Source organism: Nothobranchius furzeri, chromosome 14 (genome assembly GCF_043380555.1).
Source record: "Nothobranchius furzeri strain GRZ-AD chromosome 14, NfurGRZ-RIMD1, whole genome shotgun sequence".
NCBI lineage: Eukaryota > Metazoa > Chordata > Actinopteri > Cyprinodontiformes > Nothobranchiidae > Nothobranchius > Nothobranchius furzeri.
This window is the reverse complement of record NC_091754.1, coordinates 27,131,266-27,153,676: the sequence shown is the minus strand read 5'-3', so window position 1 is coordinate 27,153,676 and position 22,411 is coordinate 27,131,266. Positions and strand designations below refer to the sequence as shown.

Here is a 22,411-nt window from a genome sequence, read left to right as displayed (position 1 = left end):
CCTCAGGAACCACTGATTTCCCTCTTTCCTATTCTCTCTCTCTTTCTTAACATTTTTTATCACAATTGTCTCTTTTTGCTCATTTTAAATATATATTTTTAAACATTTTCTAAATGCTTTTTTATATTTTTACATTTTTTCGTTTCTGTGAAGCGCCTCGTGATTTTTATCTTGAGAGGCGCTATAGAAATGATATTTTCTTCTTCTTCTTCTTCTTCTTCTTCTTTTAAATGCTAAATCCACTGATACAGCATACAGAACTTTCTCTTTTGTTCCAAAGGACAACCAAGGGTCACAGCTCCAAGATATTCACTGCCTTGCCTTTTCCTTGTCATGGTGAGGCGCAGAGCCAACTCTCACTATGAAGACGTACTTTACCTAAAACCACAGTGGAGGCTGCCTTCAAATTGGATTAAATCCTTAAATCACGTGATCAATCATCCACTGCTCGCCATGCCAAGATGGCTGAGCTTCCCTTCTCTCTCGTGAGGTCGCACAGCTGCGTACTATTGTAACGGAGCTGGAAATCTAATCTAATGTCTCTTGTGAAGTCTAAAAAGATTATAATAAAAATAGTAGAATGTGAGAGTAATACACCAAGACCGTAGTCACAAAGCAAAAAGAGCATGCTAGTAACAGAAAGGTGGTAATTGAATTTAGGAAATGATAAAAGATACAGTCGCATAACCGATGGCAACAGACAGAGAATTCCTCTGGTTCCCTGTCAGGGAGAGTCAGCAGGCAACGGTGGGCCGTGCCCCTCATTTTCTGGTTGAAAGCAGCAGGCAGACGGTATGTGTGCTGCTGTGTGTGATGATGTGTGCATGCTTCATGCATCGCTGAAGCATGGATATCACGCCATGCCTCTGTGTGTGCCTTCTCAAACACACCTGCTCCTGATGCCTCAGAGAAAAAAAAAACTTGGCATGCGGTTAACTACACAAGCACGACGATATCCGTGCGGTACGATTCGCTTCTGTCCTTCTGATGACTTGAAGTCACCAACCTTTGTGCACCAGTCGGTATGAGTTTGATATTGTAGGATTTAGGAAGATGGTGTCATTCCCCTGTGGCAGCTTAGTGTGGTGTCTCATTGTTTACGGAGCATTTACCTGGGCATCGCTGCCTCATACCTGATTGCGTGACAGCTATGTTGACCCAGAAATCAAAATACAGGTTTAAAAATTCAGGATTGGTTGTGCATGAACCTTAAAAACATTGCTGCATTTCTTAGGTCATGCTTTTGGCATTTAGTACAGAGACAGAAATAATCATTTGGATAAAATAGGAAGGGACGTATTATATTCATGGTTAAATACTGTATAAAAATAGGATGTCCTTGCAGGATCTTGGTGAGGCCGTAAGATGCCTGTTAAGAACACGGTTGGCTTATGTGTAAACTTCTAAATGTATTTGAGGATGCAAACGCCTTATTTGCAAGGTCATTATGGTTTATTAAAATACAAGTGAAACTCCAAAAATGTGAATATGGTGCAAAAGTCTTAGACTGAGAGACCATTTATAGGCTCTGGATCACTTTGCAGTTGTTTTGGGATAATTAGCTGATTAGAGTGTGACACTTTGAGCAGGGCTATTCAATTCTGGACCTCGAGGGCCAGTATCCAGCACATTTTAATGGTTTCTCTGGTCCAACACACTTGATTCAGTGGTTGAATCACCTGTGCAGCAGGTCATCAGGCTCAGCAGAAGCCTGTTAATCATCTACTAATTGAAATCAGGTGTTTTGAAGCAGGTTTAAGACCAAAATGTTCTGGACACCGGTCCTCGAGGCCCGAAATTGAATAGCTCTGGCCTAGTGTATACCCTTTTCACAATATTCTAATTGAGATTTTGAATTCAGGGTTTTCATCGGCTGTAAGCCATACTTATCACAATTATAACAAATAAAGGAATGGCACATCTGGCTTTGGATGTAGTGAGTCTTTTCACCTTTTAAACTGAATTATGGAAATATATAACTTTTGTACAAAAATGTCAAGCTTTTTTTCAAGTCGAGCATTCGAGTCTGTGATGCGGGACCCACATGTATCGACGTGAAGCAGTCAGTAAAAATTCTACCCCAGTTTTGATCCAGGGTGATATTTGTTACTGTGTGGCTCTAAACTGATGTGGTCTAAAGCCTGATTTATGATTCTTCATCGGAGACGCACAGACGCATTGACAAAGAGGTTTTCCCCTCAGACTTCTCCATTACCTGGGGAGTGTTGCAAAGCAGGCCCCAGCCTGGATAACAAAGGGCATAGTGCAACCATTGCAGCCCCGTGTTCGGTGTATAACCAACGTCTCCCGCATTGTCCACATTGGATCTTTGTACTCCTTCAGTCAAATCCATATTATCAAAAATGTTCAGCTAGACGTTCTTCAGTCTGCTCCCTTTCTGTCACTAGTTAACTTCTGTACTTTTTGCAGGAAGACGGAACGGCGATGCTGATGAATTCTAAATAAGTGACAGGAATCCCTACCAATCACAGGCTTGCTGCTACTTTTGCCGGACAGTTAAATAATTGGGTATGTTTCTGTCGACCTCTGCAGGCTTGTCGCAGAGCCATTGTGTTGACGCATCATCGTACCCACGCAGAGACGTATACATCAATCTTTATTTAGTCCTGTCAGGATGAGCTAAAAGTGTGGCTAGGATGTAGAAAATAGTAAGAGTAATAGTAGTAATTAGGTGAGTACTGCGAGCAAATCAGTGTTCTGGTTGCTTTCATGGCAAAGCAAATTTAGCCACAGTGTTTCACTTTAATCTCAGTTTGGTTGCAAACTCCTCTAAAAATGGACTCATGTTGGCAGTTCAGATAAGTTTGACTGATTCCTGACACGACTAATTTGAGAGAACATTATTTTCTAGCAGTTCAACAGTAATAGCCTACAACTCATAAGGACATCCATCCATTCTTTCATTTTTGTCCACTTATCCTGGGTCGGGTCCGGGGGCAGCATCCAAAGCAGAGAAGCCCAGACTTCCTTCTCCGCAGCCACTTGGACCAACTCCTCCAGGGGAATCCCAAGGCATTCCCTGGCCAGCTGAGAAACATGGATGTTCCTCTAGCATGTCCTGGGTCTTTCTTTAGGTCTCCTTCCAATTGGACATGCCCAGAAACCCTCACCAGGGAGGCATCTCGGAGGCATCCTAACCAGATGGCCGAGCTTCTCACCCTATCTCTAAGGGACAGCCCAGACACCCTGCGGAGACGACACATTTCGGCCGCTTGTATCCGTAACCTCATTCTTTCTGTTGACTACCCAAAGTCTGTGACCATAGATGAGGGTAGGAACGTAGATCGACCGGTAAATCGAGAGCTTTGCCTTCCTGCTCAGCTCTCTCTTCACCACAACAGACCGGCCCGCATCACTGCGGACACAGCACCAATCTGCCCATCGATCTTGAGCTCCATCTTTTCCCCACTCATGAACAAGACCCTGAGATACTTAGACTCTACTCGGGGCAGGACCTAATCCTCGACCTGGAGAAATCATTCTACCCATTTCTGACTCAAGACTATGGTCTCAGATTTAGAGGAGGTGATTCTCATCCCAGCTGCTTCACACACGGTTGTGAACCGCTCCAGAAAAAGCAGAAGAAAATCAAGAACCTGTACAAAGTTTTGATACCTTTTGAAATATTCTCCCAACTTCCACACCCAGTTTATCACCAACAATCACATCCTAGTGAGATACTAGCTACCACGCCACAATACTGTGAACAAACATGGCTGAACAGATCTGGAAGTTGAGTTATATTTATAAACTGACAGACAACATTGCAGGAATGATAGATGTGCAGATTGCTCTTCAAAAAGTTGGTCTCTCTTTTTATACAAAACAAATTGGACCATTTTGGTTAGAAAGGTCTCAGCTGGTGTGGAAGGAATGAACTTTAAAAGTGTGTCATTCAAACACGGTGTGGGCTCCCCCTAAGCCTTAAAACTGCAGTGCCTTTAAAGGTTGAGTGGTCAAAAATAAAAACTGCTTGAATTGTCAGTTCTTACTACAAATAAAGACATTTATGACCAAAGTTAACAAAATTATTTTGAAATAGTTGCTTAGTGAGGTCTAATGTGTTTTAAGGCTTTTCCCTGTTCAGCCCAACAACAGGCAGCCTGTTTTGGAGAGTACACTAAGAGGCCAGGTTGACGTGTCAGCCATTTGGCTTGAACTCTTAGGAGAGGCTTTTTAGCACTTATGTGTTCCAGTGACAGCTTCTTTGTGGTGCCAAAACCGGAAATAGAAAGAGGGCGAGGGCAGTGAAGAGACGTGGGCAGATGAGGTGGGATGGCTTTTCATGGTGGTCGTGTGAGGCTCACAATGCCCCTCAGTGCTGTGGGTTAATGATGTCACGGTTGGTAGGACCCAAAGACGACTGAAATTCTGAAGGCATGATGTGATTTCGATACAGATGGGGTCACTGGCATTGTTGGGCTTAATTAAGCTGCTCAAAAGGTCCCTGTATGGAGTTGAAACTGTGGTTCTGGAAAGGAAGCTCTCCAACACTCAGTTGGTTTGCCAATCCTTCAGCACTGCTGAGTTAATTAATTGGATCACATTTGAAATTACAGTTACGAGGAGTATTTTATAATAATTCAACATCTAACAGCTACACATGAATGGAATGAATGGAAAACAATGGCATGTGTGTAATAAATGTCCCTGAGCTGACTTTAACGTCTGATTTTGGTGCTCATCTTGACTCCCCCTAGTGTCTAGCTGCAAAATAAGTCTTATTATTACATATTATGCAAAACTCACAACTTGCATCCTTTTGTGCTGCCATTTCAGTCTCAAATGCTTCTAAAAACAATGCAAAAATCTTCTTCCATTTTCTGTCAATGTCGGGTTTTAGGAATAATGTGCCTAAAACAAGCCATTTCAAAAAGTCCCTGCTTGTGATGTCACAAATGGAGAAATTAGCACCAAACCATATCTTGTGGTCAGTGAGACCTGCTGCTTGGGGAGCAGTGGCTCAACTCTGAACCTCTCCCGGATATTGGAGCTTCTCAGCTTACAGCAGCCTGAGCAGAAAGAAGTGAGCGTGGCCAGCAATGGCTTGTTTTATTAAAGTAACAGAGCCCTGAAACTGTTCATCTTGGAAGGTACTGAAAAGTCCACAATAAACCGGCAAACTTCTTTTTATTTAAGGGATTTATTGCAAAAACTTCATGAACATGTTTGTATCAACCATAGAACTAGTAGAACATAAGAAAAATATATATAATTTGTCTTGTTTAAAATAATATAAAACAGGATGCTCCTATAGTGGATAAGTCTTTCTTTTCTTTCCTGTTTTTGTTTTCCTTGTCTCACATGTTACTTTCAGATCGACTGTTGCAGATGTTTTCTTAAGAACACTGACTTTTAAAAAATCACCTTGAAAGTATTTTAGACAGTTTTAGACTAGTAATTTCTGTGCACATTTTAAAGAGTGTATGGGGTTACAATTGTAGGAAACAGATTTAAAGCTCAGTAGCTCTTTGCCAAATTTCCAGGCCTTTTATCTTCACAAAGAGAAAAAGAAGCAAATCCTTAAGCTGAGGCATTTAGCAGCATGTTCCTGGCAGCAAAGTGTTTATCAACTGGAAGTTGCTTCCTGGCACAATGTGATGGAGCTGGAGAGAAAGGTGTCTTTTTAAAGGAGGAGTTGCAAATGCCTTGTAAACACTGAGAGAGACTCTTTCATTGGCTATGCAAATCTGGAAGACACGTGACTTGCTGCACATTCCAAATTCTCTCCTGCCTCCATCTCTCCTCGTTTCAGTCGAGAAGGCCGATGCTTCTTCTATAGTTGCATCTGCGGCAGCATATTCTAATGCAGTCAGAATAAAAGAAACAGGGATCTGATTGGTGCATTTAATTATCTTCCTTAACCTTTTTTAATTGCTTTTGCTTCACACAAAACTACAAACTTTTTTTAACAGTTTGTTTTTCATTTTATTTAAATCCAGTTGAAAAATAAAAAGCAGCTGCAGCAACTACAGCCTTTGATCACCCATGTGTCACAGTATAATTTGCAGTCTGCTATGCATTCATGCTAGAGAAGTCTAATTTGCAAATATAAAACTAAAACCAGCTGCTTTTTATTAAAAATTATTTAAGCATCTATATTTACATTTCATTGCAGCATAAAAAATATTGTTTTAGCTTTGCACCTCGGAGATATCAATGTCAGTCTCTATATATAAAGGTGTTATTTAGCTGGAATAATGTTGATTTTCAATCTAAAACGGAAACTATGGCAAAATAGTCTTGATTTTAAAGCTATACACCTTTAACCACATTCACTGATTTGTGATGTATTTATTTTGTTATTCTTTTTTATCTTTTAGCCTTAAAAACTAGGGTTTATTCACACGTTTATGGCTGCATGGTGGCACAGTTGTTAGCACTGTTGCCTCGCAGCACGAAGGTTGCAGGTTCGAAACTCGGCTGCGGCCTTTCTGCGTGGAGTTGCGTGTTCTCCCCATGCATGCGTGGGTTTCCTCCGGGTACTCCGGTTTCCCCCACAGATCACAACATGCCCTATAGGTTATAAGTTGTAAGTCGCTTTGGATAAAAGCGTCTGCCAAATAAATGAACATAAACATAAACAATAGGACCGATGAGCTAACGGCTAGTCATGTACTAGTGTCATTCATTTATTTATTTATTAATTTATAAAACACCTCCCACGACCTTATCAGCAGACCAAGGTGCTGAATACAACAACAAAACGCCCCATAAGAACAAATACAATCTTGTGGATCAACAAAAGAAAGATGAAAAAATAAAACAACCATAAAACATTTTGAAAACGTTAAATAAACTAATCTATAAAACAGGTTAAACAAGATAAAAATCATGAAAAAAAACCAACTAAAAGCTCAAGGCAGAGTTGTGATCTCTAATGCTGAAATGCCATACATTTGCTACAACAGTTCGATACACATATACTTGATTTCGAGTTTGGTCAGTGACCTCAAGCGAGCCTTAAAAACCAGAAGTTATGGCACCAGCCTAACTGAGAACGCACAATACCCCCTCAATCTGTATCGGGAGTGGGGGACCGACAACAGCTGTCGCTCAGCCGAGCAGAGACCGAGATGAGATATGTCTGTGCAGCAATGCTGACAGATGGGAGGTAGCTGTGCCTTGAAGAGCCCTGTACAGAAGGAGGAGGATCTTAAATTTGGCTCTGTGCTGCCCCGGGAGCCAGTGATGAACCGGCAAAACCAGAGAAATGTGTTCCCGGTGTCTAGTGCCTGTTAAAAATCTTGCAACTGAGTTCTGGACAAGCTGGAGACTTGCAACCTCATTGTCCCCTAGTGTAGCATTGGATTGGTGACTGTCCTAAAGTTTGTAAACCTTTTCAGACATTACAGCTGCCTTAACACATCTGCCAGTCACATTAGTTTTGGCTATTATTTGCTGGTTTATGAAATAATAAGTCCTGCTATTTCTCCAAACATAGGCTGTTCAGGAAGCTTTTTAGACAAAAGCAAGCTTCAGATTCCCTTACTTCATATACTTGGTGGACTTTAAGGACGTTTGCCTATAAACATGAATAATTATACAGAAGCCCCACAAACAGCTGGTAAAATCTCCCTACTGGACTGGTTTGTGATTCCGGTGTTTAAATAAAAAAAATAAACAGAATTATATCACATAAAGATTTAAGCTACTTTAATTTCCCTTTTTTGAATCACTTTACTTGAGTTTTGCATATATTATAGTTTATTTCATAAACACTTAGCATGCATCTTGTTAGCCTGCAGCTGTTTACACGTAAAGGTTTTACTACAGTTAGATGGCGATTGATTCTCAAGGGTAATGCCATCAGCTAATAAACCGTTAACATTGATGAGTGTATTCTTTCTTCATTTAACATCAAATTTACACAGCGGCAGCAGCAGATCTATTTCAGGAGCCGGCTATTACGGGGTAATTACTTCATTTTAGATTATGTCATTTACTCAGAGAAGATGAGGGGTAGAAAATGAGTCACCTCCATCAATTAAAGTGAGATATACATCGATATTTGGAACATCTCTTTGAGGGGATCATTTAAATGAGCTCAAAGTGTTCCCTTTTTAATGAAAATTGCGATTAAGACCTCTGTTTCTTGCTTGTGTGATTATTTCTTTATTAATTCTGAGAATATGTTTTAAAACACACATAGTGTTAAAATGTGGTTTGAGCATTGCTGGTTGTGCAAATGTTTGTTGATTAGTGTGTGTGTTCGCTTGCCATACGTTTGCTACAACAGTTCGATACACATATACTTGATTTCGTGTTTGGTCAGTGACTTATGGCCTGTTTCTCCCTTCTGTCTTCCTCCCTCCACTCCACCTCAACCTCCCTCCTTCCTCACTCTTCTCTCTCCAGGCTGTGAGGACGGGGGAGGAAGATGACACCTCCCAGCCCTCTCCTGATCCTGCTGTACTTCACCCTGTCCAAGAGCGTAAAGATGGTCTCAAAGAGAGGCTCGGGTAAGTTCAGCTCTGTATGGAGAATGCCTACTGTGCTTTAGTTTAATTTCATTATTATTGATTCATCTGTATTTACTCTCCAGTTGTGGATACCTATTTAAACAGCCTCAGTCTGGAGAAATAGAGTTTTTAACCAATGTGATTTATTTCTTACTTAATTTCTAATTCTGACAGTATTTAATATTTTTTTATTTGTTGATTTCATTCTAAAGAGTAGCTTTATTTTATAAATGAGTTTTTGTTTATTTTTGGCATGTTTTCTAATACTGAACCACTGGGAAAATTATTTAATTTTTTTGTCTTGTTCAGTTAACCAGAGACTGCTACATTTGTTGCTCTGGTGTTTTTTCTTAAAGGTGTGGTTCACTGAAAAAAAAACACTTTCTAATGATTATTTCTGATTATAATCGGTCACTGAGTTTTTAATGCAGGCTGAACATGAAACTAGTCTCCCTCACCTATCTCCTGCATTAGCTTCTGATAGAAAATAAACAGTGAAACTCTAGGATTAGAATAACCATAGCATTGTGACATTACAATGTCACTTTACATTCATGGACTTACTCGTCTTGACTCACAACCGGGAAGGCTGTTGTTGGTTTAGTGTCCAGGAAACAACAGAGAACGTATTGTCCTGGTAGAAGCCAACCATTAGCATTAGCAACTCCACCACCTAGCAAAATTCCTCCAGGCTTGTGTTATTTACTCAGATAAAACATCAAAGTTGCAAAGTAAATGGAATCAGTGTTGGAGTCACGTAGCTGTTAGCCGATTACAGGAGAGATGTCCAAATATCAAAAGATAAGACTCAAATCCTGCCGTCTGAAGCTCTCCTTTGATTTGGCATTATCCTAGATCCTAAAACAGGTGCACCAGGGCTTTTTGTAAGGCATTCATTCCTGCTACGGACCACTGCAAACACACTAATACTTGAGTGTACCACACCTTTAAAGGGACATTTTACCCCTAAGTGAAACTATGTCTATTTCCATATTCCCCAGAGTTAGATAAGTAAGAAAATTGCATTTTGTAACCAGCACAGTGATTCTCCTGATCTGGCAGCAGTCCATAGCAGGTACTAGCATTTTGTGTGCAAAGCCGATTAAAATTATTCAATAATGATACCAATTTTTTTTTTTTTTTTTGTGAGCTCAAAAATCGTGTCAACTGCAAATGAAAAGCAAGAAGTAACACAAAGGATTTCCAGGAGTTGATTTAGACTTGGGACTACATTACAATAAAGCACCTCTGTAAGCCGCTGCTACATGGGTCATGGATATAACACAGCGATCGAAAAAAAAAAAAAACTGGATGTGAAACTGCATTTCTCCAAACTGAGGCTTCTCAGGAAGCCATCAACAATGACCAAAACATGTACTTTATGTGCAACTATCATTACTGATGAAATGAGGAACAGGTTAGTTTGACAAGGATGTTGCTGCAGTAGCTGTTTTGTTCTTGGGTTTGCATAAACATTGTAAAAATACTTTTCTCACGTGATGAAAAACAGCTTGATGTCTAAATCATTTTTTCCCATCATACAAAAAGTAATATCCTGTAATTCAGCTGGAGGGTTGGTGTTGGTGTAAAACACAGGTGTGTGTGACATTCAGTACATGCTTAAAAATAGCACCTGGAAGGATGACAGACAGGTAATTGCAGAGGACATTATCTCCTCAACGGAGGTGTTGTTTAGCATTTTAGCCATAAGTATGTTGTTGCTTTTTGTTGTGTTTTGCGTCTCGGGTGAAGAGTACATAAGTTAATGAAAAGATAAACAGTGTACCCCTATGAATTTGCCCAAAGCTAACTCAATATAGACAGAGTGACAGCTTCCAAATGATCCAATTTCTCTCCAACTGGGTTACTGAGGGGTTAATGTGAAACCCATTTTAGTTCTAAATGCCAGAAAATTGAACATCAATTCTGAACAAATGCAAAGGTCAAAAAAGAAAATAGAGAGCAAAAAAAAAAAAAAGGGGAGAAGAGTCGAAGAAGAAACTTTTCGTGACACGAACACCGGGACATTTAGGAGGCATTCAAACTATGAGAGGACAAGCTGCCAATCCTGGGGAAAGTAAATGTTCTTATTACATTTGTCCAATTTTCATAAAGATCAGTCCATTGTTGGAAGTAATTATTTCTATTCCTTGCACATTTCTTTCCAATTTAAGCCAGGTTTTCTTTTGAAGGAGGTATTTTCTGGACGTATTTCTTTTATATGGAAAGATGCTTTAAATCTTTATACTTAAGTCATACATTTGGTTAAAAGTCTGTGCAGAGGAAAGTCCAGCCTTCTCACCAGTACACATCATGGTGTGTAATGACACATCAGATGCCTTCTGTAACCAAATTAGTGAAGAAACATTAGTTATTATTATCATTATTAGTGAAATATTTGTCATGAATAAAATAAAATAAAACACCATAAATGTTTTATGTTTGCTACATTTACATTATGATTTATTCATTTGCCTAATCATAGAAAGCATATCTGAATCAGCATTTTTGTTAGAGCTTGTTAATTTGGACATAGATGTTTTAAAGCTGCAGTAAAAACATTTTCTATTTTACTTGGGAAGATGGATTTTGTTTGAATGCTTAAAATATAAACACTTACTAAAGGAAGACATTGTTAAAAACACCATTTGGGTCGCCATTATGTTGAAAATGTTTGCAAACTTAGAAACACGAATACTTTAAGGCAATAATCTCACTTATAACGGAATCAAAAGGCTCATTCAGCCTCATTTGCTGCTCAGACCCAGTGAGTACAAATAAAGAAGCAAACAGTTGATTATCAATTGTAAACAAAAACCTGAATGCCTAATTACTGCCTCCCTGAGCCACGCTCTCATTTTATACACAAACAAGCAGTTTGAGTGAAATAAGCAACATTTCTGAATAGAATATGTGGTTTTCATTTTAGTTTATACTAAAAGGTCTTATAGAAGGTTGATAAACATTTTATTTCCATCATTACAGTTGTTTTTGTTTTCAGACATGTGGTTATTCAAGCGCCGAGTGGAGGGTTTCCAGAGCAGAGCGGATCAGATGAGTTGGATGGGTCCTCGTGGCCCCGTTAGTCAAATACTAATGGGGGTAAAGTCAATGTTACCTTCTGAGCTTAGGTCAAAGGTGACGGTGGGCCATTCAGATACAGTAGCTGTGTGATGGAATGATGGTGCACTCTTGCATGAAAATGTGTTCACGTTCAGTAAACCTTTACATAGAAGTATTCAGTACCGTAAATCCTCTAATACAGGCCGGTATTCAATTAAAGGCCGGGTCTCCAATTTTGGCCGGTGTCGGAGTCAGCGGAGGTAAATAATGGCCGGTCTCTTATTGTGGCCGGGTGGAATGTGGTAACAAGCAAGTACGAGAGTCCCAGCGGCAGGGTTATAGTCCCCAAATCAACCAGCAGGAGGCAGTAGGGGTTCACGCAGACCTTTATTAGGCTTTTTCTCCAAGCTTTGTAACGCTTCAGACACGATCCTCTATCACGCTCCTACCACACAGAGTCACGGTGTCAGTTAACCATGCTATTTCAACCCGCTCCACAGAACACACATCACCTTCCCTGTGGCTTACATAACACTCACACAACACGCAAATCAGCACATAGGAACTAGCAGAACGATAGGAAACACATATAACACAATACCCAGAATGCACCTGGCTTACAACCCCAGCCAGGTCATTACACTATCAAGTTCAAAGAGAACGTGCTGATTATGCTGCAGAACACTCTGGAGAGCAGCAGTAGGGGGTGTATGAACTACAGTAATCCCTCATTTATCGCGGTAGATGCGTTCCAGACCTGGCCGCGATAGGTGAAAATCCGTGAAGTAGGGACTCCCAGCATGCCCCTCGCGGGGATTCCCTCCACGTCGCACCTACGTCACAAACCGCGGCTATAAACGGAAGTCGCCTTTACAGCTCAGTCATCGTTTCTTCAGATTCATGATCAGAATTTCCAACCTACCAATCAATCCAACGAACTATCAGCTCATAGTAAGTTATCTTACTTACTTCTGGAAAGCCCGGCATTTCCGTGTCACTTCGTTGACGCTCGAACGCTCGGGGGTTTCCTAGAGCAGCCGGCGTTTCACCGACGCTATCACTTCCGCGTCTGTGAAACCACGCTCCCGTAGGTACTGACACGCGATCGTTCATGTCGGTTCATTTCCTTTAATATTTTCTGTCTTTTATTTGCGCCTGATGTGTATCGCTGCTGTGGAGCGGGGCGCATCAACTTGTCCTCCGACGCACAGATCACTGATGCGGCCGGCAAGCAGGGAGCGCTCCGCTGTTTTCGCGGTCGGTAGATCTGCCTCCTGAGCACGGCCACAGTAACAATCAGGTGTCGCCACCTCAAAAACGAATTTAACACACGATCGTTCATGTCAGTTCATTTCCTTTAATGTTTTCTGTCTTTTATTTGCGCCTGATGCGTTTCGCTGCATGCTGTGGAGCGGGGCGCTGCGGGCATCACCTTGTCCTCCGACGCACTGATCACTGATATGGCCGCCAAACAGCAAGCGCTCCGCTGTTTTTGCGGTCGGTAGATCTTTTAGAACTGCAGTTCAAAGGTAACTCATAAGGTGAATATATATGAACCCAGGCAGCAGCTTTTCTTTAGGATTGAGAGGAGATGCAGGAAGATAATAAACAGACAGGACAGAAAAATAGTCAAATAAAAACAAGTTAGTTTTTGTACCTGCTGTTGCAACAAACAGACACCATTGAAGGTAATCAGAAGTGAGGAACAGAAAATGAAATAATTATTTTAATGTTTAGAGCAGCAGGAACTCCGAGAGGCTGCAGGAGCATCAGTGAGTTTGCGGCTGCTGCGCAGGGGGAGGGGGGAGAGGACTGAAGCAGAAACTACCGTTGTTAAAAGAAATGTGTTTAACTTTGAAAATGTGGGCACAATTTTAATTGTCAAAAACTCCAGCAAACCATTAGTTCATTTTGCTCAAATAGAAATAGAGGCCTGCCTCTAATACTGGCCCTCCTTCCAGTAAAGGCCTGGAGCTTGATGAGCTTGAGTCAAATACAGGCCCGGGCCTGTATTAGAGGATTTACGGTATGTTTATTTCTGATAGTAAAACTGGTCCAGATGTTAAATGTTTAAGCTACAAATGCAGAATTTGAAAGAAATTTCTTACATATTTGGTGATAAAACGATTAGCTAACATCATAGTCTTTGTTTTAACTTTGTTGATAAATGCCCAGTAATTCCTTTTTTCAAATGAACGAATGAACTATTTTATTTTAAGCATACAGAAAAAAAAGAGAAAATAAAAGTACTAGATAAAAATCATAAGACATTATTAAAGTCACTGCTGCTTGAAATGGAGAGGGCTGAAGATTAAAACGTATCCCCCCCCACCCCCCACCCCCCCGTCAAACATTCACTTTATCCATACAATTTACAAAACCAAAAACATATTACTTTATACTAAATTGCAGAGGTGGCAAGAGTACTAAAATTTCCTACTTAAGTACGAGTACCAGTACTTTGATAATGTTTTACTCAAGTACAAGTAACAGTACTTGCCTAAATTTTTACTCAAGTAAAAGTAAAAATTATCGTAAATAAAATGTACTCAAAGTAAAAGTTACCTAGTTACATTTTTGTCAGTGTAAAGATGGCTACATCAGTGCAAAACCCCAACACCAGTTCACAACACGCTCGTGTGTGCACGCACACACACGGACACACACACACAGATTGATGGAAGAATTTCTATCCAATCAGTGAGAACAGGACGTGCACATTGATTGGACGAGGTTTTTCTAGGCTTGCACGTTTCAATTGTGATTAAAATTATTCTTTATTTTGAAAAAAATATGTTAATTTTTAGATGCCATCAGTATGTGAGGTAGCTCAATGTTCTCATGACAAAACTCTAACATGAGACTGTGCTCTAACCTGTCACATAACAAGCTAAATGAAAGTCAAACATTTCAGATGGACCGTATGACAGCTGCTAACGTTGGCCCTGCCCTACTTTACCTCTACATTACAGTTCCTTTATCCATGTCCATCCTAGAGCTCCTCTCTGACCTTCATGCTTATTTAGAGCAGCTGATTTTTAAAGTTAGCAGAGTTCATCCTTGGTAGTGGGTTCTCTCACTCATTTAACGATATCGGCCAGAGGCAAAATTCATTTGAACAGCATGTGTAAATGTGTATTAAAACCTTAGATGAAAAAGATTTTAGGATTTTGATGGCTGGAATTGTAAGAAAATGATGTTTGTGACTGGCACGGGAAAAACAGAAACTAACTTCCGGTCTAAGCCCTGGGCAGCTGGTGACGTTTCACATGGAGCTCTGCTGAAACAGCTGTAGTAAACAACACCTGACTCCGCTGTTTCTGCGTTAGCGTTATAGCAGAGAACAATGTGTCATCAATCAGATGTAGCTTCTGAAGCCTCTTCTAGTCGGTCAGATTTGTTTTTTCTCTGGGATACGGCGACGAGAACGGATATTGAATTACCGGAGAAGTTCAACCAAACTCCGACCCCGCCAGCTGGATATCACTACCAGAGGTGCAGACATGTTTTAGACCATTTGACTCAGAAGACCTGTGACCCGATTTGGACATAGAGGAGGATTCTTTTCATCTTCAGAACCAAAATCGGTACAGTTTGTTTACTTTTCTTAAATATTTCATTTCTGTGCTCCACTGGGAGCTCTAAGCTGACAAGTTCTAAGCTGGTCTTAGCTCCATCATGTGTCCCAATATAGTTCAGTAATCTACAGTTTTACTGCTGTGTGTATTTATTGATATAACTCTGGAAAATATTTAACCGACAATTTACCAGAAAAAATCTTCCTGATGCTGGAGTAACTCTTTAGCTCAATTCGTTGTTTGCACTAATCCAGGATGTCATGGAGGTCTCTCTCTCTCTCTCTCTCTCTCTCTCTCTCTCTCTCTCTCTCTCTCTCTCTCTCTCTCTCTCTCTCTCTCTGTGTGTGTGTGTGTGTGTGTGTGTGTGTGTGTGTGTGTGTGTGTGTGTGTGTGTCGTAGCTTTCCCAAAGGACTTGTTCTTTCCTTACCGGAGCGAACACGGTTAGCAGTTTTGCTGCAGTCATGCTAACGGGACTCGTCTGGAGTACAGAAGTAGCGGCGCGTTCTAGATGGATTTATAGATGTAGGTTATTATTTTAGATCAGACGTGTTATTTAAAAATGCATGTAGGACACGGACACATGGCTCAGACCTCCCCCCGGCATTAAACAGTACAGTCTACCTGGCCGGGGGGCGTGTAGCAGGCGAGGCCAGCTCACGCAGCAGTCAGACAGCAGAGTGCGTCAAGGCTGCAGTAAAAATATGTCTGCAAAAACAGTCTGGGTCACAGAAAAGGAAAGAAAGAAAGGAGAAAGAGGACAGGCAGAAGAGAGGGCATCAGTATGTCACACAGTTTTTCTCAAAGAAAGGTGGGTTTAGTTAGTGAGTGGTTAAATTCAACCTGTTCGCTAGCACTGATATCCACAGTGAGAGGAACTATGTTTCATCTAATCATGGTAAATGGATCGTCCTTGTCCCTACCAGAATCAGCAGCTAATGATATGTCAGCAGGTGTCCCCTCACAACCCAATGAACCTCAAGAAGGTGAGTAATGTAGCATTTCAGCTTGCAGCCTCATTTAAGGGGGTCTGTCGGAATCACTTAAGGCTCTCTTCTCTATCAGTACTATTACAAAGGAATATAAAAAGGCTATTTTTAGTGATAAACACATTGTTTTCCCACATAATGATAATTATATATATATATCAATCAGTAAAAACGTATAGATTGTTTTGGATGCTGGGCAGGTTGAAGCATTGTTATCTAGTATGTTAATGTAACATAAATTACTGTGAGATTATTACTGTGAAGCACCTTTTTGAAGGCACCATACAAGAAAAAAAAACCTCTTCATCTACTAAACACCTTGAAATGAAATGTTTTGAATCTGACTGAATTATGGGAGGTTTTACAAGTTGTAATTTATTTATGTAGCTTTTAGAACACAAACCAAAAATCAGTCATTTCCAAATAATTCATCAGAGAGCAAAAATGAAAGTAAAGCTGCTAATAATTGTAATAAACTTCATATAACATTGAAAACAATAAAATATGAAATCTAGTATTGATCGTTGTCAAGCATTATTAATTATATCACTGTAAATAATAAATCTTGCTGTGTACAATCAAGGCTGAATATATTTTTAGCTGGTTTTTTTTTTGTTGTTGTTGAGAAAAATGGGTGTCTAGAGACTTTTATACATATTCATGCAAAGTTGTCCAACTTTAAAATTTTATGTAACCCTAACTGACTCCAGTTTGAACTGTGTGCTTATTCATTTTGTGTCTATGATGAAGCCATGGAGACTTAATAAAGAAGTCACCTTATGAGCAGTGAATCCTTAATTTTTGTCAGTCATACAGAAATACTTGATTTCAAGAGGAAAGACAGTTGAAAATGTAGTTATGCAAAGCTTTGACACAATATGGAAATTTAATTAGATATCCAAATTTGAATTTCATCATCAAATAACATTTTTGAATAAATAAACACATTTTAAGGGAGTAAAAGGGAAAAGGAGATTAACACCTTTCAGCATGTGCATTTCCTGCTTTTTCCAGCAGTGATATTGCTAATTCTGTTAAAGGAAATTCACTGTAAGAGACAGCTGGTGAAAATGATATGTAAATAAGTAAGGATGCATGTAGACTTACATAATTAAGCAAAACTGAAACACTAATATAAAGTATATATTTTATATTTTTTTTCTCCCTTCGAATCTGGGAGGGTGGAACCCCAGCTCCAGCTATAAACGAGCCCACAGGGGGCACAACTTGATATTTTTTCATGGGGCCCAAAATCTCTGGCAGCCCCCCTGCACCAGCCCCCAGTGGATGAGGGTGGAACTGCAATTTATTTCACTTCCCCATTGGCCTCAATTTCTGTCCCGCATTGTGGGGCTTGGGTGGGATACATTTCCAAAGTCCTAGGTTTGTTTTACTTTAACAACTTTGCAAAACAAATCTCTGCTTCTGTGTTTTTAGAGGGAAGAAACTTTCCCCCTGCCAACCTTTCCAAACTACCCGACGCTACAGTTTGCCTTATTTTTCTATATTTCTGTGTGCAGTGCACCGTTCTGGATTACTCTCACTGGAATTTCACCTAAGACGTATTTCCTTCAATAGAGTTTAAAACACTTTGTGAAATTTTTCATTTGATTTTTAGCATCTGGTTGCAACTCCTCATTAATTTGGGAAATGGTATGCATGCAATGTGTTATTTTCTGCTTTGGGATTTCAGATCTCTCTCTCTCCCTGTGTGTGTGTGTGTGTGTGTGTGTGTGTGTGTGTGTGTGTGTGTGTGTGTGTGTGTGTGTGTGTGTGTGTGTGTGTGTGTGTGTGTGTGTGTGTGTGTGTGTGTGTGTGTGTGTGTGTGTGTGTGTGTGTGCTTTTGAACACACAAACACAGATTACCTTGTACACACAGACAAAACAAAATTACACACAGATCAGTTTACAGTACAAACATAATTGTGGGACTCTTTTCTCACCAGACAGATTTGTGTGTAGATGGTGGCCGAAAAGCTGAGCACTAGAGTTGTGTAACAGCAAAAATGAGCTGTCAATCAACAGGAATGCACCCCAGTTCCCAGCATGCACTGCAGGGCGATGCACTGACACACAGTCAGTGTAGCGCACCGACCTTGCTTGGATGCTAACTCGACTTCCACTGAATTAATGTTAGTCTGCAAACTTCAAGCTAACTGTGGAAGAGGAGGGAAGGGAATGAAAAGGGATTTATCTTTTGTGTATTGGAGCTAAGCGATTAGCGTATCAATCACACTTTTGTTTATTTAGCTTATTTTTGTAAAATCAAAGGTGCGTTAGCATTATGAGTGCCAGATTCTTGACGGTTTAACACGTTTTCCTGCTTGAACTCTGCAGATTTGATTAAAATGAGTCTTTTATAGCTCCTGCAAAACCCGATGAAGGATGAGGAGTTAATTTGGCTGTCAGAAACAGGTGTGTTTAAGCAGAAACATATCAAAAACATGCAGTCCTTTGTTGGCGTTATTGCATCATTTGTGCATAGTTTGTGGCTTTCAGCTCCTTCCAGCAGGGAGCTATAATATTTTCCTCCTGTCCTTGATGATTTCATGCTACGGACCACAGCTTTAACTTTTTATTTCAATACCACTCCCCCTTTATAATCTTCTTCTGCAAAGACCTCCTCAGCTCAGAATCAGGACAGCACATCCAATCAATCCAGATGCTCCTTTGGGCCCTTCCATCAAATATCAACAGTAGTAAAGTCTAAATTGTCCTGCAAGTGTGGGTCCAATGTGGTTAACGGTAGATACCATTTTTAAAGCTCTTTTTTATTTGTCTTGTCAGGAATTATAAACCGTTTTGTGCAGAAAGATTTACAAGCTCCCAAACAGCTCTAAAATGAAAGAAACATTTTGAAATGATATTTTCCTGCTGGCTTTTCTCTTCCACATTGCTTATTTCTCTCCCCAGACTCTGACAAACTCAACAGAACTGAGTTTATCCATCACTGACAAACAAATAGAAGATTGATAAAGAAGAGTGGCTGATAAAACCTCTGGTGCATAATTATTGTGCTTTGGGACATTTTTATTCATGTGTTAGAGATAAATCACATCAAGTAGGACTAACATTAAGTTTACTGCTAGTTGGCTTCTTCCATGTGTAACGTCCAGCAATGGTCAGTTTTTTTAGGTACAGTTTGACCATTCAACATCCGGTCAAAAAGGAGACACAAGACTGCATGTGTCCCCTATTAATTGGCCTAACTTCATCCCATCAGCTTCTACAACTTATACACTAGATAATCATTAAATAAACATTTGTTTATTGCTACTTATAATAATTATAATACAATGAAATGTTTCTTTAATCTGTGCTCAATGAATGAAGTTTGAAATGAAAGTTATGATTACAGTGATTGAAATACGTTTCAGCATGTTAATATGACAAGGTCATCACCATTTGAACTCGCACATAAACAAAGTAAGGTCAAGTTAAACTCTGACACGTAAATAGTCTTTTACCCCAGACAGAGCCTCCGTATCAAAGAAGACGTGTTTCTGAGTTTCTTGGTAACATTTCTCAAACCTGTCAACCTTTGGTTGGCTACACAAATCATACCATACCATACCACCTTTATTTATATAGCACTTTAAAAACACAGCCATACGACTGTCCAAAGTGCTGAACAGTCGCACAATAATAGAGATAAAAAAACATAAATCAGTACTATAAAATACATAATAATGTACTCTTTTACATGAGAACATCAAAACTGGATCTCTCTCGGGTGATCTCTCAGTTCTAGAGAAAGTTTCAGACTGGCCATCTGAAGCAACACCTCTTTAACCCATCAAAGCTTTTGACACGTCGTCATACCTTTTTGCACCGGCGAAGCTGATACAGAAACAGTTCTTGCAGAACAAGCTGATATTGTTTAGACTCCTTAAGAGTCCGCCAGACACACGGTTCCATCCAGCTGTTGTGGCCCGAGACATTTTTGGACTGAAGAGTCAGTACCATGGTATTCTACAGCCCTCCGGTGCCAGAGGTCAGCCGACCCACGCGACTTTCGGATCCACCAAGAAGGTCTCCGAAAACGGGTGAAATAGACATGCAAATAGCGTCTGATGTGTTTTGATAATAATCAACTTCATTGCTTAGTGCAACCCAAATTATTTTACATCCAGAACTCAGCTCTCCTAGATAAGGAAGTTCTGACTAACACTGCATTCACACATAGGTTCATACATCACCTTTAGTTCCATCCATCACAGTAAATGCTTAGTTAACTTGTCATGTTTTAATTGTTTGTAAAATCAATTCTTACTTTTATAAACCTGACTCTTTTCTGAATCAAAACGAAGTAAAGAAAGAATCCTAGAATCTTCTGATGAACACAGTAAAGACCAAGCAGAGTTGTTATTCTATATTTAGATAGAGTATCACAGCTTATTGGTCATAAGTAGAGGTAATATATATCTTGAGCTCTTAAAGCACTCAGTTTACCAAACCCTACACATGCACCTATAGAGCTCTGGGAGTTGACGTCACTTCTACCGGCATGCAACAGTTCAAATCGAAACAGCGCCATATTGGCATGCAGAAGCCGGCAGATGGACTATTTGTTATTATCAGAAAACTCAATCAAACGGGAAATATGGTAGATTCCTGTTGTGCCCCAGGATGCAGAACAGACGTGCACGACATAAGGAATGAGCCTTCTACAGGGCTCCCCAAGATCCGGAGCGCCGCAAATGTTGGATCATTGTAATAAAACGTGCTAGTGACCGGGCTGAAATGAAGCTGTGGGACCCCGAGAGTAAAGGTTTTTTATTATGCAGCGACCACTTCATATCAGGTACTTAAACCAACGTTTCCTCAACTGTGTATGGTATTTATTTTAAATGCTTTTATTACGATCCTTAGTGGGCTTCCTAAACTTATTTTGGCGTGGCTTTTTCTGTCTTATTACTCATAGCAACAAGTAAACATCACGTAAAACGTTGCCTCGTGAGTTCTGCGTGCTGCCGTTTACGTGTTTTATGATCACAGCAATTAATCGGCTAAGCTGTATTTAATTTTTAAGCAATGGCTGATCAATTATCAGATCACACATAAAAAGCACTTTGGATTGCTATTATCTGTCTCACCGAGACAGATCTCAGACAGATCCTGAGACGTTCCTTCCTGACATATTTATTTTATTCACAGAAAAAAATCAAACTAGGGATTTCTCTTGGCGTTCAGTTTATACATTCAAACAGCACAGCACTCTATTTAAACTACTTAAATGTAAATCTGTTATTTGTCCATCCATTTTCATCCGCATATCCGGAGTCGGGTTATGGGGGCATGTAGCGTCGAGAGGCCCAGACTTCCCTCTCCCCAGCCACTTGGGCCAGCTCCTCCGGGGGAATGCCAAGGGGTTCCCCGGCCAGGTCCGGTAAGAAGTCCGCTCCGACATCTTCTGGCGTTTTCTAAAAAGTATCCCAGGGGCACGGTAAGGGTCGAAGATGTTTAGTCTATTTAATTTCTACTATATAAAATGATTTCTTCGGCTTTAAAGTGTGAAGTAAACTCCGACGAAGTAAAATCCAAGCCGATCCCGTTCATGTTCTTGTTTACGATCCGTGTTTCTTTACCTTTTTTACCTGCCAATATGGCGTCTACTAACTGAGAGTCACGTGGGGTCCGGAGCTCTATTGGTCAAAAAGCAGGGGGCTATATATCTAGGCTAGTTGAGTCTGTAGAAATTGTAGCTCAGTTGCAGAGAAAAGTTGGAACACTGTTTTAATAAGTTGTTTGTGGAGGAGCATTGTCCTCCAGGTGGGAATACTCCATTGTTTATTTTTTGTTATCTGGGACTGGGGATGAACTTTTTGAATTTGACTCCAGAACAATGTGTAGATATGAGTAAAGGATCTGCTATAAGACCTTGATTAGCCCTCGAAGGGGAAACCGGAACTCTACAATTGATTTCATCTCCAAGTGTTCAGGTGGCATCCCCAGTGTTGTAGTACTCTAAAACCCTGTAATTATTCAGCGTGCTTGGACTTGTATTACCCACAGTAACGATTTTCCCAAAGGTGTGCAGGCTTCGTGTGTCTCTTATTCTCTGATTCTCTGCAGCTGCTCATGTTTTTAATGACCAGTAAAACTCAACAGGATGTTTAGGTGTGTTGGACTGCCGCTCTTGTGTTGTTGTTGTCTGTGTGCACACAGACAAGTGGACACCCCTATGAGATGTTTGACCCACATTATAGTGTGCTTATGATTGGATGTTGCCAACAAGGGTTTTCACTATTGTTGTTAGCTGTGTGACGATCCGACCAAGGCTGTGCTGACACTGCTCGA

The 22,411-nt window shown here is 40.3% G+C and overlaps 1 protein-coding gene across 4 annotated transcripts in view; it reads left to right on the top strand.

The window, feature by feature from the left end:
- il1rapl1a (interleukin 1 receptor accessory protein-like 1a) overlaps positions 1-22,411 on the top strand; it is a 288,242-nt gene that overhangs the window by 29,527 nt on the left and 236,304 nt on the right. For all 4 annotated transcript variants that reach the window (XM_015966101.3, XM_015966099.3, XM_015966100.3 and 1 more), the window contains exon 2: positions 8,380-8,483. In XM_015966101.3, the coding sequence (XP_015821587.1) occupies positions 8,402-8,483 (82 nt within the window). In that variant the 5' untranslated portion in view covers positions 8,380-8,401. The remainder of the gene's footprint in view (positions 1-8,379; positions 8,484-22,411) is intronic.